We start from the raw sequence: 16,177 nt of genomic DNA, 5'->3' as shown, positions 1-16,177 counted from the left end.
TTCAGTGTGTGAGGTGGGGTTCAGTTTGTTAGGTGGGGTTCAGTTTGTTAGGTGGGGTTCAGTTTGTTAGGTGGGGTTCAGTGTGAGGTGGGGTTCAGTGTGTGAGGTGGGGTTCAGTGTGTTGGGTGGGGTTCAGTGTTAGGTGGGGTTCAGTGTGTTAGGTGGGGTTCAGTTTGTTAGGTGGGGTTCAGTGTGTGAGGTGGGGTTCAGTTTGTTAGGTGGGGTTCAGTTTGTTAGGTGGGGTTCAGTTTGTTAGGTGGGGTTCAGTGTGTGAGGTGGGGTTCAGTGTGTTGGGGTTCAGTTTGTTAGGTGGGGTTCAGTTGTTAGGTGGGGTTCAGTTTGTTAGGTGGGGTTCGGTGTGTGAGGTGGGGTTCAGTGTGTGAGGTGGGGTTCAGTTTGTTAGGTGGGGTTCAGTGTGTGAGGTGGGGTTCAGTGTGTTAGGTGGGGTTCAGTGTGTTAGGTGGGGTTCAGTGTGTGAGGTGGGGTTCAGTTTGTTAGGGGGGGTTCAGTGTGTGATGGGGGGTTCAGTTTGTTAGGTGGGGTTCAGTTTGTTAGGTGGGGTTCAGTTTGTTAGGTGGGGTTCAGTGTGTGATGGGGGTTCAGTGTGTGAGGTGGGGTTCAGTTTGTTAGGTGGGGTTCAGTTTGTTAGGTGGGGTTCAGTTTGTTAGGTGGGGTTCAGTTTGTTAGGTGGGGTTCAGTGTGTTAGGTGGGGTTCAGTGTGTGAGGTGGGGTTCAGTTTGTTAGGTGGGGTTCAGTTTGTTAGGTGGGGTTCACAGTGTGTGAGGTGGGGTTCAGTTTGTGAGGTGGGGTTCAGTTTGTTAGATGGGGTTCAGTGTGTGAGGTGGGGTTCAGTTGTTAGGTGGGGTTCAGTGTGTGAGGTGGGGTTCAGTTTGTTAGGTGGGGTTCAGTGGGTGAGGTGGGGTTCAGTTTGTTAGGTGGGGTTCAGTTTGTTAGGTGGGGTTCAGTTTGTTAGGTGGGGTTCAGTTTGTGAGGTGGGGTTCAGTTTGTTAGGTGGGGTTCAGTGTGTGAGGTGGGGTTCAGTTTGTTAGGTGGGGTTCAGTGTGTGAGGTGGGGTTCAGTTTGTTAGGTGGGGTTCAGTTTGTTAGGTGGGGTTCAGTTTGTTAGGTGGGGTTCAGTTTGTTAGGTGGGGTTCAGTTTGTTAGGTGGGGTTCAGTGTGTGAGGTGGGGTTCAGTTTGTTAGGTGGGGTTCAGTGTGTGAGGGGGGTTCAGTGTGTTAGGTGGGTTCAGTGTGTGAGGTGGGGTTCAGTGTGTTAGGTGGGGTTCAGTGTGTTAGGTGGGGTTCAGTTTGTTAGGTGGGGTTCAGTGTGTGAGGGGGGGTTCAGTGTGTTAGGTGGGGTTCAGTGTGTGAGGTGGGGTTCAGTTTGTTAGGTGGGGTTCAGTGTGTTAGGTGGGGTTCAGTGTGTTAGGTGGGGTTCAGTTTGTGAGGTGGGGTTCAGTGTGTGAGGTGGGGTTCAGTGTGTGAGGTGGGGTACAGTTTGTTAGGTGGGGTTCAGTGTGTTAGGTGGGGTTCAGTTTGTTAGGTGGGGTTCAGTTTGTTAGGTGGGGTTCAGTGTGTTAGGTGGGGTTCAGTTTGTTAGGTGGGGTTCAGTTTGTTAGGTGGGGTTCAGTGTGTTAGGTGGGGTTCAGTTTGTTAGGTGGGGTTCAGTTTGTTAGGTGGGGTTCACAGTGTGTGAGGTGGGGTTCAGTGTGTGAGGTGGGGTTCAGTTTGTTAGGGGGTTCACAGTGTGTGAGGTGGGGTTTATTGCAGGTTCTTTGTAGATTAACCTTTTGTAACTATAGCAAATCAATGTACATTATGCTGTGTCTGGTAAAATGTTAAAAAAGCATGAATCAAATCACCATGCTAATGCTAATGCTGTATAACACATGGTGGTTAACCACAATCTATACTGAATAAATATGAATAAAGCTCAAATTGAATCCTTCACATGTCCTTTTTATTATTGCCTTTGTGTCCACACACTTCACAGTTCAAGAATTTACAAACATGTGTCTTAAATTAAACTGCAGGATATGTTTTGGACCTTAAAGAAATGAAAAATGTACAAAAACCCCAGCAACTAACTGGTTATATGTACTTACAAAGCCTTTTATTGTTGCAGCACAACATGATGTACTGGCTTCTTATCTGACCCACACAAGTTCTTTATTTGCCTTTGTCCTGAAGAAATCTTTTTCTTTGCTAATAACAACTGTTATTTGTTTTTTTTTTGCTTTTGCCCACGTTTCTAACTCTGCTTCTCACAATAACTCCATGTTTCTTTCTTTGTTTTCTTTGTTTATTTGCTCCTCATCCTCATCAGTTACTAAGAGACGCAAGGCGCATCTGAAGAGGCTGGACCGCCGCTGGACCCTCGGGGGTATAGTCAACCGTCAGCAGAGCAGAGGTGAACATAGCGACAGTGGGCAAACACACACACACACAACCACACACACACAAACACAAACACACATAGCATACACATTTGGGGTAAATGTACACATAACCCAGATGAATGATTCTATTTGATCTATTTCCATGAAGCCTGCCCCGTGTGTTGGGGTTGTTCCAAGTGAACTTTGATATTTATTTCCCCGTCAATGCCTTGATCAGAAAGAATTTATGATAAGTGGCCGTGACAGAGGTCATGACAACGATGGCATTTACTACTTTTATTCTCCGTTAGAAGCAGGATTCCTCCGGTCATGATGCACTGACAGTTGGAAAACCCTGCAGTGGGTTTTCCTCATAAGATACCTGTGGTTGTCTGGGACCTACAGACTTTCAAATATGAATACAGCAGCTCAAATACACTGACAGGCGCAGATGATGTGTCTTGAATTCACATCTGATTTCTCTCTTGATGTGCTGAGGATCTTACGTTCATCATGTACTCTATATGCATAGCAGGACCTTTCAACTGTCATACAGTGATCCATCACCATCTGCTGTCAACTAATACTTTAGAGTGTAGAGTGAAAGTAGAATCAACACGGCAACATATTACTGACGATTGAATAGTGAAAAGGAATAAAGACATTAGGACCTTTAAAATAACAAATCTTCCTGTAATCTAATTAAACAGGTTTTAGTGTTGCCAGACTCATTAGAGGATCTGGTAACCTGGTGTTTCAGAGCAGACATTCCTGTGGGGAGAGAGGAGGAGAGAACTGTTTTCTGTGTTTCAGGATCCGACAGTAAAAACAACAGCATAATTCATCAAATCCACATGTTTGATGTGCACATGATGAGCACAAAGGTTTCTGCAACAGTCTGATGCCAGTCGCAGAAGATTTAAGCAGCGGATCTGAAGTGTGTAACTGTGCACAACATCACTGCTATTAGAGACTGTAGATAGAAGAGATACACACCTCCCTCAGATGGCTGCAAATGAGCCACCAGACTACAGGAAAGGCCTTCAGCATAGAAGTCCTTTACAAACTGTAGGGCAGGAAACATTTGGCAAAATTAAACTTTTTTGTTTGCATAATCACATGTGAGCACACGAAAACAAAAGAGGAAATATATACAACATTTAAAAGAGGGTTTTATGATGTTAGACAAGTTTAAATAGTTCCACACCTCTCTTCCCTGTGGAGCAAATGGCGAGTAACAAAAATAACAAACTGCTGTGTTCAAGGAAACAACCAAACTTCACCTGTGAAACCTCTGCACTCTGCACCAGCACTGAAATAGAGCTCTGTGTATACATCACACCCACCAAGGTAGCCATAAGGAAAGCTGAGTCATTTTCTCTCCACAGAGTAAAAAACACATATTGTAGAGACTGCAGAGAAGTATGTATATGATAATAATATATTAATAAACTTTATTTATTTAATACCATTCAAAACACAGTTACAAGGTGCTTCACAAGTTAAAGATGAAACATTTAAAGCAAACAATAGGAAACAGTTAAAAGGAAGATCCCACAGAATCAGAGCACTAATATAAAAAAATGCAGGAGGTCACACAAATCTAAAAAAAAACCTTTGACTGGAGGGGATTTTGTAAAATTTTGTTCTAAGTGATCGATGTGAATAACAATTGTTCTTGAGGAAGGGTTAGGGTGAGACAATAAAAGAGACAATAACTAAAAACATGTCTGAAAGTCACTCATCCAATATACCTTACCTCATACAGTGAAAACATGTATATGGTTCCTCTGCAGAGCCTAATTCTGTGGCCTCTCTCTCCTGTACTTCACATGTTCTGTGGCCATATGGTAAACAACCTCATTTACACCCTCGCTCGTCAGCCAACAACACCTGGCCCATGGCTGTCTACCGGGAGCGGCTTATTGGTGGCCATGAGTCAGCTCCGACAGTAAAGTCTCAAATCGCACTCCATCAAACTTGGACACTCTTCAGCTCACACTGAGCAACAAAATAACTGGAGTGTATTAAACAGATCTGGATAATTAAGGATTTCCAGGCCCCACAGCACGAATGCAACAACCTCGACGGCCGCTGAGCCCCACAAACATAACTGGCTCTTGTGTTGCTGCTTAGATAAATCCTCCATCTGGGTTTAAAATGCTGCTAATGACTTTCACATTTGCTTGATTCTTACCAAAAAGCACAAACATGGAAATGCGTTTGAATTTTTTACATTTGGCAAATTACTTGGTTTTGTTGAGTCACTGTTGCTCTAAGGCTAAAAGAGAGACATGAGTCTCGGTCTGAAAAAAACAGTGACCTCTCCAAAGTGGGTGCGTTCTTATCCAGACGTTCTCAGAGCATCAGTGAGGCACCTGTCTGGTTCCAGTATTAGTCAGGGCTCTAATCAAATGCCTCATAGTTATTATCATAATATAGCCTGGCTGGACGGGCTCGTGTTACCCCCTTCTCCCTTTGACCCAGACCACCAGGCAGCAGGGCATCCTGTAGATTAGTGCGCAATCAGAGGAGATGGAACAGAGCAAACTCAGGTCTAGTGGTGCGTGCTTCCACTCTGGAGAGCACGCAGTGACTAACGTACTGTACAGGACAGAAATAACACTCGTGTGAAAACAACCTGGACCCCTGCTGCTTTCTAAAAACACACAATCGAACCTCGTAAAAGAAAGACTGTCGTGCTGTGAACAGCTCCGGCAGTCGAGGCCTCATTTCCACGTTTTGGTTTTGAGGGGCGCAGCAGTGGTAGCTGTTCAGAGACAGGAGACCATTACTCATTGACTCCCCCCGCCTAGCTCATGTAGCAATTCAAACTAACTGCCTTTTACTCACAGGGGGACAAAAGTAGCAATATTAAAGGATAAGTATTTCATCCTTGGTGAACTGGAGCCAGAGTGTGTAGTTCATCAGGTCAGGGGAACAGTGTTATCCAGGCCTGTTGGAACGTCACCTCATTAGACATGTCTCGCAGAACAGTGAGACTTGGCCTAATTGAGCCATGGAAAGTGTAAAAGTGCGGCAGCAGCCCAACATGCTGACTGGTTTTACTCACACAGACCTCAACCTCTGAATGAGTCACCTGGCTCCCTTTCACCAGCAGAGAATGAGAGCATGAAACACTTTTGGAGGCCACGCTCTGAAATTCAGTGTCTGACACCTACTCTTTTTTCTTAAGTGTCGAGGCAGTATTTCAACTCTGTTTTCTGCAGCTTTACTTAAAGTTGCCTGAATGTTAGTGTGGAGGTGAGGGTGCTCTCCCAGCCCCCTCACCTCCACAGTTTAGTTTTGTACAGTGTGAAAGCTCCTCGATTTGGGGTTGAGGCACCGTGTGTGTCTAATTGTAGGTTAATATGTCGGTTTATAAGTCTCATAACATCTGACCTCTGATGACTATCATGCTTTCCAATCTGCTGACAATTGTAGCTATCCTGAACAGGTATAACACATTTTCCTTTCGAGTACTCCATCATTAAACCAAGCTGTGGGTTGACATGGACATGCTCCCTGCGTCGAAATCAAAGGTTTTGTGCTCATATGTTAAAACTCTGATCTATCCCTCACTATAACAGATTATAACCATGTTTTTTCTAACCTTTACAATTTCTTTCTTTCTATACAAGTCTTGTGTTACATATATTGTATTGATTTATATGTATGTATTGTTAGGTGTCCTTGGGTGTCTAGAAGTGTGTGTCCTCACATCTTTTTGCTTGAAAGTCATGTGATCAGGAATCAGAGCAGCTGTACTGTGAATTACATGACTTGGTATCTGGATAAGCTCACCAGAGACATTTGGTGCAAAAGTATGAAGAGGTTTGTGCTGGAGCTTTTTATTTATTCTGCATCTATTGATATGTAACATATTCAGTAAGGCAAACTGGATTTATCGAAGATGGATTTAGAAATACTGCAGTTTACCTCTGTGATTTATTGGCTGAAGGAAACACTGATAAAGCCTCATGTAAGGTCAGACAGGACAGTGGGACGGTTACTGGCTGCGGTGCAAACAAGCTACGAGCTCCTGGACCAGTAGCTTTTCTTTTTTCCACCGTTGAAAATAGTCTCAGCGTGAAACTGCAGCTGCTGCTGCCTGGAGTCGTGTCAAACTCAGCTACTGCAGATTTTCCAAATGTTCATTCACCAGCACTCTTTGCTTTGTGACTGCATCACTGTCTGTCGACACGTTGTCCAATTAAGGTGCACGTCTGTCTGTGTCTGCCTTAACATATTTCCAGTTTGCTTCAGTCACACCTGGACCAGATGTGCACCAGTAAGTGCAGGTATGGTTTGTGTTTGTGTGGAGTTGCTTTGTGCAGCAGGGGTGGCTACTGTGCCAGAAAGTTAAAACACCCTCTGCAACTTGTAGAAAACGGGTCTGACTGAGTCGAAGTTATCTTGAAATTTGTAGCACTGTTAAAACAAGAAGAATTATTCACAGCTAGAATTTGACGAACATCAAACTTCAGTCTTTACATGTTGCTTCCATCCTTCTATCCAATCCCTGTCTTTGTGAATGGAGGCGCCACTGTCCCTGTCTGATAGTGCATCGCTGAGCTGGTGATATGAAGTGGGTGAGTGAGGTTTTACAGCTCTGCACAGACACTTGAGATACAGCTTGATTTAGTAGCACTGGCAAAGGACAAAAACAAAGGCCATTCACGTAGGATTTATGTTCTCGGAGGATGTAATTTGCTAATGGAAGAAAGCAGTCGTATAATCTGCGGCCTTTTTGCTGACACAGATTTCTTTGCCTTGTACGTGATGCTTGATAAAGAAGATGAGGACTTGCTCCTGGAATCTAAACAATAAAATGAGGGCACAAATTAAATTGGAACTCAAATTAAATTAAATGACTGAACTTCTCCTCTGGTCGCTCTTACACAAAGCCAGGTCAGGGTGTCTCGACCTCTCTCAGGGTGCAGATAGGCTACTGACGGTGATGTGACCTCACTGTGTCCTCGGCAGGGGAGGAGCCTCACGCTCGGAGCCGTCCCCCTGCCGCCCTGCTTACAGCAGTCAGACTGCGGCCGTTTACAGCAGGTCCCTGATCTGATTTATAGAGTCCCGCTGACCGCCCCGCTCAACTCACTGCTTCGGCCCCTGCAGTGTGACGCCGGAGCCAACACACACACACTCAGAGATGGACACTGAGGCATGTGTACAGCCCATGAAGGACACACACACGCACACAGATGTGGTTAATAAATATGATTAATTTCATTTTTCATTTTTATGTTCCGCTACTCTGGGAATTAGATGCAACAACACGATTTTACAACAAGCACACACATTTAGGTAAACGTTCCAGATTCCTCTGTAAGCCATCCCATTTGTTATTCCTTGTCCATCTGCAAGTCCTCACCCCAGCCTCTACAAACACATACACACACACACACACACACGCACACACACAACATGCTTTGCAAGTCCAGGTTTAAGGCCAGACATTCCACTCCGCTCCACATTATTGACCTCAGCTGCTCTGAAAGGATCGGCAGCAGAGGAACTTGAATCCCCGCCGGCTGGACAAACCCCTCCTTTGGAAAGCATGCATCCATACCTCTGAGATATCATCGATGCCCCTCACATTTCCTTTAACAAGCTTACTCCCCTCAGCCATCTAAGGTCACATTCTCTTTCCTCGAACTCAGCCTGGTTTGGTCTGCTTCTATGTACCAATCTTTCGTCTCCCTCGCTGCTCCCTTCTTCTGCATTGGTGTCTGTAAATCCCCCAAACCTTCCCTTGCTCCCCACTAAACCCATTGTAGGATTTCCTCCCCTACAGGGTCTTGGAAGCCCAGCGGAGCGTGAGAGAGGAGTGGCGGTCAGATAGGGATCTGACAGGGTTGAGCCTGGTCCAAAAATCTTATCTCCTCAAGGGAGGCCCTGATGTTGGCCTGCAGCTAGTGGAGGAATCTCCCTCTGAGGGACATGAAACACACTGTATATGTGTTATTGATGTGAAGCGCTTGCACTTGCTGTGTGACTGGGCTATATAAATAAAGTTATTTTATGATTATTATTATCACTGGATCAGAAGCCCAACAGATTGAATGAGTCCACATCAAGAGGGCAAGGTTCAGCCAGTAGAGAGAGCTGTTTTACATGATGGTGTATGTCCATGGGAGAGGGCTATGTTTGTGTTGGTATGGAAATAGTAGGTCACACTAACCACTTTTCTTTTCCTAAGGAGTTTTTTGGAGAGTGTAAACTATGTCCTGGATCAACTGAACAATGTGAGATAGTCTGATGACAACATTTCACTCACTTTGCCCCTTTTTCTCTTTCCTGTTCCTGTCGTCATCTCCAGAAGAGAACTATGTGGACGATTCAGCCATACACCAGTCAAGGGGAAGGATGAAGTCAGCTTTGAGAAGGGGGTCACCGTGGAGGTCATCCAAAGAACCTGGAGGGCTGGTGGTTCATCAGGTGAGCAGACACTGACAGAACGGCCGTTGCGTCAACCCCACACAGTCGATAGAAATGGAATATGTCAAATTTCATCCACTTTCAAAGGGAACGAGTCCTCGGAGAACGCTGACAATGCTCACAAGAGTCATCGCTTAGCGCCGTGATCAAGGCAGCGGTTTCCTGCAGCTCTCATTTGCGTAATGGTATTGAGGAGAAACCATTAACATATGGCGCTGTACACAGATCAACTGGCTGCTCTGCCTGGGAAGTCTAATGTGTATGTGTGCGTCTCTCTGCATATTACCACATGTGTGTTGTTTACCAAGCCAGAGTGTACTTCCTGCCAGTTGTTTGTTTCCTTGTATCCCCGGGGGAATAAGAGTGGAGCTCCACTGCACAGCTGATTGCTATCACATGCTGCCTCGTGGCGTCGCACAGACAAATACATGTTAAGAGTGTGCATGCTTATAAATATACACATGCAGTCTTAAGGTGTTTTTGCTGCTGTGATATTTGTGATAAATGGATAACATGCGTAGCACACATCCATTGAAAATGTATTTGATGTGTGCTGGATCAACAAAACATCACTTCCACTCCCTATTGGAACATATAACTTGACAGAGACACTTCTAATATTGAGTATCTATGACGGCTATTTAGCCTGAATGGTATTCCTAATATGGAATACCAGCTATTGTGTTTTGTATTTTCTGCACTAGTTTTTTTATGTATATCTACTAGGATATGTAGTCTATATATTCTGTATTGCTGATACATCACGTGATTTGTTCACAATGGATTGTGGATATTTAAGATGGCAGCTCTGTGTCTTTATCAGAAGTCTAAGGAAGAGCCTTGTGCTCGAAGCATCACTGTTAAATCCTTAGGTGTGCAGATTTTCTTTTTCAGATATTGACATGCAGACACAAACTGCTAGTTCATGCACCTTGTTCACTCCTCTGCCGTCACTGCAATGCACAGCGAATCATCTCAGAGCGCTGTCCAACAAGAAATAATCCTCCAGATGTCCGTCTGAGTCATGCTCCTCTCACTGGGCCTATTTCTGAGCAGCCAAGTCCAAGCATGGGGCATTTTTTTGAAGTTACGAGGACTCCTTGTGGTCGCAGTTGGATCGCTCTCTCTCGAGCAGCAGCAGCAAATCGTCCACCTAGAGGCAAATGACTCAGTTGCATTTGGAACATCGCTTATTGTTTCACAAAGCATTTTAAAGTGACTCATTTAGCATAACAACAAATGTTGAAATGTGGGGAAGCAGCGTCTCCTTGCATACATTATGTTGTCTGTTTACTGCCTCTGGCTGCCTCTACCTCGCTTGAATTAGAATAGTGTCATTTTTTCAATACACAGCATCTTACACTGTGTATTGCAGGCTTGAATGCAAGAGAATGAGCACATTTACAATTGTTCATTTATTTTAGGCGTAGATTGTTCCATCATATTCACTTTGCTGTCCTTTAGTGTTTTCCTCAGTAATTCCATTTGAGGGAGTCACAAAAGACGGTTTGAAAAACAGATGACACAAGAGGAACACATATATCCCGATTTTTTTGTCTTTTGTGTTTGAACTATATTTCACAGAAAACCACCATTTGGTTTGATTTAGTTTAGCTTTCAAACTCCAAATCAAACCACCATTTGGTTTGATTTAGTTTAGCTTTCAAACTCCATACACCCAGAATTATTAGAATTTAGGCTTTCTAATGCTGAAGCCTACGAGAAGTGCAATGACACGCTTCAGGAATAAACTAGCATTTATGTGTAAAATTGGTGCAAATACCCTTTAAATAGTTAAAACAAGGAATATTTCAGCAAACTAAAATATCAATCGTCCCTTGTTTATGCATTCCAGATACTTGGGGAAAGAGGGCTGGGCCCCGGCCTCATACTTGAAAAAGTTGAAAGACGATTTCTCCCCCCGCAAGAAGACCCTGACTGGGCCTGTGGAGATCATCGGCAACATCATGGAAATCAGCAACCTGCTGCAAAAGAAGTCGGTCAGCGAGAAGGACATTCAGACCGACGGAGAAGGCAGCACCACGCCGGAGCGCCACATCTCCAAGACTGAGATCAGCCTGCCCATGCCCTTTAGCTCCGAAATCAACGCAGAGACCGGCAGGAGGCTGAGTGCAGGCCGTGACACCAACAGCCCGTGTCTGGGGATAGCAGCAAGCGCCGCTCTAAATGAAAGTAAAGGGAGAGGCGAGGCAGGGTCCCCAGCTGTTGCAAGAGTGGCCCCGCACAGAGTGGAAATTGGTGAGTATTTGTGGTGTGATACAAGACAGTTGATCTTTCTGTACCAGCAAATGAATCAGTTTAGCTAAAGGGAGGAGGATTCTTATGAGACATTAAGACATGTCATTTCCTGTTTGTGTAGGCTTCGATGCTGTAGGTAAGAAAAATGGCCTTTGTATCTAATGGTGGTGGTGATGATGTAATTATACTTATTTGTAATCACACTAACCTGTGAGGCTGTGGGATTTGAAAATGTTTGCTGTGTGGAATCACTCACATACTAAGAATGTTTGCAGAGGTTGTAACTTATGAAGGATGAGTACACTGCAGTAACATTTTCATCAGCTGTCATTTTATTTATCAGGGTCTCCAAATCTGAGACAGAAACCTCCCCCAAGGAGAGACACCAACTTGGTAAGACATTTCACGAGCTGCTGCTTCCTGAAAATACCCAGAGGGAATTATTTAACATCACTGTATGTTCAACAGAGACATGTAAACATCACAGAAGTGAAGAGCGTTCTTGCAAATTTGCAACACAGAAAAGCGGAGAAAGTTCACAGTAAAAACAGTGAATACAAATAAACAGATAAAAGAGTAGATGATTATTTAGCTCTGTGGCACAACACTCATGAGAGCTGCTGTAATATCCTAGTTTCATGGTATAACATGTTATGGAAATGTACCATGAAGTAATTATTTTTGGCTTATCACTAATATTGAAATAATGCAAACGAACAGAGAATCTCACCTGTGCCATGCGTGAGCATCTTTCCTATTCACACACACACACACACACACACACACACACACACACACACACACACACACACACACACACACCCAGAGGAAACTGTAGAAAGCAGTGGGACTCCACAAAGAGACAGAAACTGGGATCATTGTGGTATCCCAAACATGAATGTTTGCACAAAGTGGCTGACAAAGAAGAAAACATTCAACATTTACATGTCCATCAAAAAACACACACAAAACTTCTCTGTGCTGACATTAGTGAGAGTGTGTGTGTGTGTGTGTGTGTGTGTGTGTGTGTGTGTGTGTGTGAATCTCACACCTTCAGTAAAATGAACTATTTTGATAATTCATCAGAAATGAAAATATTCAGTAATATTTGCAGTTGGATAAAAAATAGTTCAAACGTGCTCAACCAATGGTAAAATCCTGCTTTTTAATGAATGCAGGAGTTAAAATAATGCAATGATATAATATGTAATAGCATAACAGTCAAATACTATAAGTAATTACATTCCTTTTTTTGCTATAATACTTACATACTTACTTTTACTATCATTTTCAAGTAGTCATTTTACTTGTAACAGTGTCACTTTTACACAGTAGTATTAGTGTTTTAATAAAGGATGTGAATACTTCCTCTATAACTGCTGCTAAATTACAAACTAATGTGTTCAACCACTGTGAAAATCGAATAGTGTTGCAACCTTTCCTACCATTAGAGTACAGCGACAACACAAGTACAATTCCAGCTTTTCTGTGATATTTTGAATCCGTGCAAACATATATGACTCGTTAACATTATTATCATGTACAGTCATAACTCGTCATCATAATATAATTGACAGTGTTCTCTTAACGTCTTTAGCTGTATTCATTGTGAAGTCAGACACAATACAATGATGATGTCAGTGGTTCATCTCTCCTCCTTTGTTGCTGTACAGGGATTCCAGTTGCCTAAACCACCAGAGCCCCCTGCTGTGGAAGCAGAGTATTACACTATAGCAGATTTCCAGTCCTCGATCTCTGATGGCATCAGTTTCCGTGGAGGACAGAAGGCTGATGTAAGAGGCTCGATCTACACCGTTGTCACTGAGATCACACTGACGGTCCTTGTTGAATATGTATTTCACAGACAGACAGGGAAGCTGAGGCACTAGAAATATGACCTTGAAATGTGTGTATGAACCTGATGTAGAAAGATCTCTGCAGAGACTCAGGTGAAGATAACAATATAGAGTGTTTTTATGTTCAGATGAAACCTTTAGGCCATCTGTAATCCATTGTCATTAATGTTTGTGAAAGAAGTCTGTATTGTGATCATTTTCATTTGTTAAATATTGCTTTAGGTTTGAGTTTATTCAGTCTGCATGTCTTTGATCATATTTTAAGTCAGAACAGTTATCCATGTCCCTGTCCTAATTCGAACCCATTTCAGTAGACAAATAATTTCTTTCATTAAAAATAAATTGCTTTTACCTTTGTTGTGCAGGTGATAGAGAAGAACCCTGGAGGCTGGTGGTACGTGCAGATCGGAGAGAAGGAAGGCTGGGCCCCCTGCTCCTACATCGACAAGCGCAAGAAACCCAACCTCAGCCGTCGAACCAGCACCCTGACCCGGCCCAAAGTCCCGCCGCCTGCTCCGCCTGTGAAAAAACAAGAACCCGAAGAGGCCCCCCCTCCGGGTAACTCTGCCTCCAAGGTCTCAGAGCCACCTACCAGGCCCGTGTACGAGGAACCTGAATATGATATCCCAGCAATTGGATGCGAAGGTGAGTCTGACACAGATTCTTTGAAGGATGAGCGCCCCCTGGATGTGAAGATCAGCAACGTGGTCAGCGACAAGTACCGCAGCGCCCCTCCTTCCTGCAAAGCCTCCCCTCCCGTCTGTAAGGCGTCTCCCGCATTCAGCCGTCGAAGAGCCTCTTACAGGTCTGTAGAGGAGGTCACTAAAGAAGAATGTATTTACGAGAACGATGGTTTCAGGCCAAGCAGTGGCGTTGAAGCACCCTCAGCCAAAGGTTCCAGTGAGCCCAACTCCCCAAAGAGTTACCACTCCTCCACAGTCCCAAGAAGACCCTCTGGATCCTCGCCTCTAGCTGGTAGGCCAATGAAGACGATGACGCCAGAGATGAATCGTAGAAGTCAGACCCTGGGCAGACACGTAGACATCAGCTTCAGGTCCCAGGACAACAGCCCCCTCTCTTCATCTGATGAATTGAGCAGAGGACCCAAGAAAGCCCCTCCTTTTACTCGGGATGTGGAGCAGAGAATAGGTCAAAGTCCCTCCACCAGGCCCAAGCCTTCTGTCAGACCCAAACCCCTTCTGACCAAATCCGAGCCACAGAGCCCTGAGAGGATGGATATCAATTCTTTGAGACGGCAGCTGAGGCCAACAAGTCAGTATCGATACAGCATCAAACCTTCTCGAGGGGACGACTCTGAAACTGCATCTGTCATCTCATCAGAGGACTCGATGTGTTCACGCAGCACCTCAGATCTCTCCTCAGTTTACTCTAAAGGGAGTCGCGGGGATTCCGATGTGGAAGGCCCCAGTGCTTACCGCTCTCTGGACGCCTATAAGAAGGTTCAAGACTCTGAGATCAGCTTCCCTGCTGGGGTGGAGGTGGAGGTTCTGGAGAAGCAGGGGAGCGGTTGGTGGTACATCCGTTGGGGCTCAGAGGAGGGCTGGGCTCCCTCCTACTACCTGGAACCTGTCAGACACGTGGGTGATGCTGGTGGGAGGGACTCAGATGGACATGGGAGTAGTGGTGGCAGTAAGTCCAACAGCCTGGAGAAGAACGAGCAGCACGTTTTGGCCCTCAATAACATCAACATTCAGGGTCTGACACAGCAGCATCCAGGCATGAGAAGGAATACCCCGCCGATTCCTTCCAAGCCCCCCGGTGGCTTCTCGAAGCCGTCTGGGTTGGTGAACGGAGGTGTGCGAATGAGAAACGGGGTACGTCAGGTGGCGGTGAGGCCTCAGTCTGTATTCGTGACAACATCACAGCCATCCAAGGATGCACACTACATGACGGGGTCTCTGAGGCGAAACGAATCACTCGGTAGAAGTGATCACTATAGTTCTGGTTCTGCCACTCTTGGCGTCCGCCGAAATGCCTCCTTCAGCACCGTGCGGCCACATGTAGTCGTTGAAAGTCAGACGAGGCCCGCCGAGCGCTCCAGCCTGGGGTCCTCGGGGAGCGCATTCAGCACAAGCAATGTAAACCAACGCAACGGCATCCCTGTGTCCACAGTCCGGCCCAAGCCGATAGAGAAGAGCCAACTGATCCACAATAACTTTGGCAGGGATGTGTACGTCTCAATCGCCGACTATCGTGGCGACGAGGAGACTATGGGCTTCACTGAGGGCACCTGTCTGGAGGTACTGGAGAGAAACCCCAATGGATGGTGGTACTGCCAGGTGCAGGACAGCCTGCTTCCCCGCAAGGGCTGGGTCCCATCCAACTACCTGGAGCGAAAAAAATAGAACCACCTCCCCAGACATCCTTCCCTAACCCCCCCATCCCACCTCCCTTTTTCGATGTCTCCGAGGACACAGGTGGCATCGCTCCTCAAGAATGTTACCCGCAATCTCCTGTAAGCAATATGTCCTTGATAATGTACATTTATGAAAAGACTGTGTGTAAAAAAAATGGAAGATGTTTTAATCTGATAAGGAAGGACACTTTTAGTGCTGGTTTACTAAAATGTATACAAAGAGGAGTGTAAAGATTTTCACTATTTTGGCCGGGGGAGTGAGAGATGTGGGGAATATGGGATTTGTCAGCCGTGAGTGAGGAGTCTTTGAGATATGAAATGATTGGGAGCGATCACCTCTTAAAGAGGTTCGCATCATGTAATGCAGAAGTTGAGCAGGGTCATGGCGATGCTTATTCCTGCCCATCACTTACTATGATGGCCAATAAGTGCCTTTTATATTTGATTACCGGAATGGAGGTTCTAATTGGTGGATGGAAAAACATTACATCAACCAAATCTTAAGAGTGCCATAGGCCGATGAACACCACCAATAGTATTACCATGACCAAGCTAGAGCTACTCTAGAGAGTGAGAACAAAATGCAGCGTTTCATTGTAAAGTGGTCAAACTGTTCCAACACACAGACGAAAGAGAGAAAAACAGAGATCTAAGAACTTTAGTTCACCAGAGAATTGAATTGTTTTAAACCACAAAAAACGTGAAAAAAACTGAATCAACATTTAAGTCTCATTATCAGTATTTCTATTTCATTTAATTCTTTATTTTATAATGTCTTGTGTTGATGCAAGTCTTCCTTAGAGAATTATTTCTGCTTTCTTGTGACATCTGTTTCCACCAACAGCCTGCAAATGGAAGT

At 44.8% G+C, this 16,177-nt stretch overlaps 1 protein-coding gene across 1 annotated transcript in view; it reads left to right on the top strand.

The window, feature by feature from the left end:
* Positions 1-15,869, top strand: part of sh3pxd2aa (SH3 and PX domains 2Aa) — a 107,178-nt gene extending 91,309 nt beyond the window's left edge. Inside the window, 9 exon segments of the mRNA XM_034592073.1 lie at positions 2,325-2,408; positions 8,708-8,721; positions 8,723-8,746; positions 8,748-8,793; positions 8,796-8,826; positions 10,682-11,085; positions 11,429-11,478; positions 12,759-12,878; positions 13,307-15,869. Coding sequence (XP_034447964.1) covers positions 2,325-2,408; positions 8,708-8,721; positions 8,723-8,746; positions 8,748-8,793; positions 8,796-8,826; positions 10,682-11,085; positions 11,429-11,478; positions 12,759-12,878; positions 13,307-15,307 — 2,774 coding nt within the window. The 3' untranslated portion in view covers positions 15,308-15,869.
* Positions 15,870-16,177: the final 308 nt, after the last annotated feature.

This window comes from Hippoglossus hippoglossus, chromosome 1, assembly GCF_009819705.1.
Source record: "Hippoglossus hippoglossus isolate fHipHip1 chromosome 1, fHipHip1.pri, whole genome shotgun sequence".
NCBI classification, from domain to species: Eukaryota; Metazoa; Chordata; class Actinopteri; order Pleuronectiformes; family Pleuronectidae; genus Hippoglossus; species Hippoglossus hippoglossus.
This window is presented reverse-complemented; position numbering and strand designations above follow the sequence as displayed.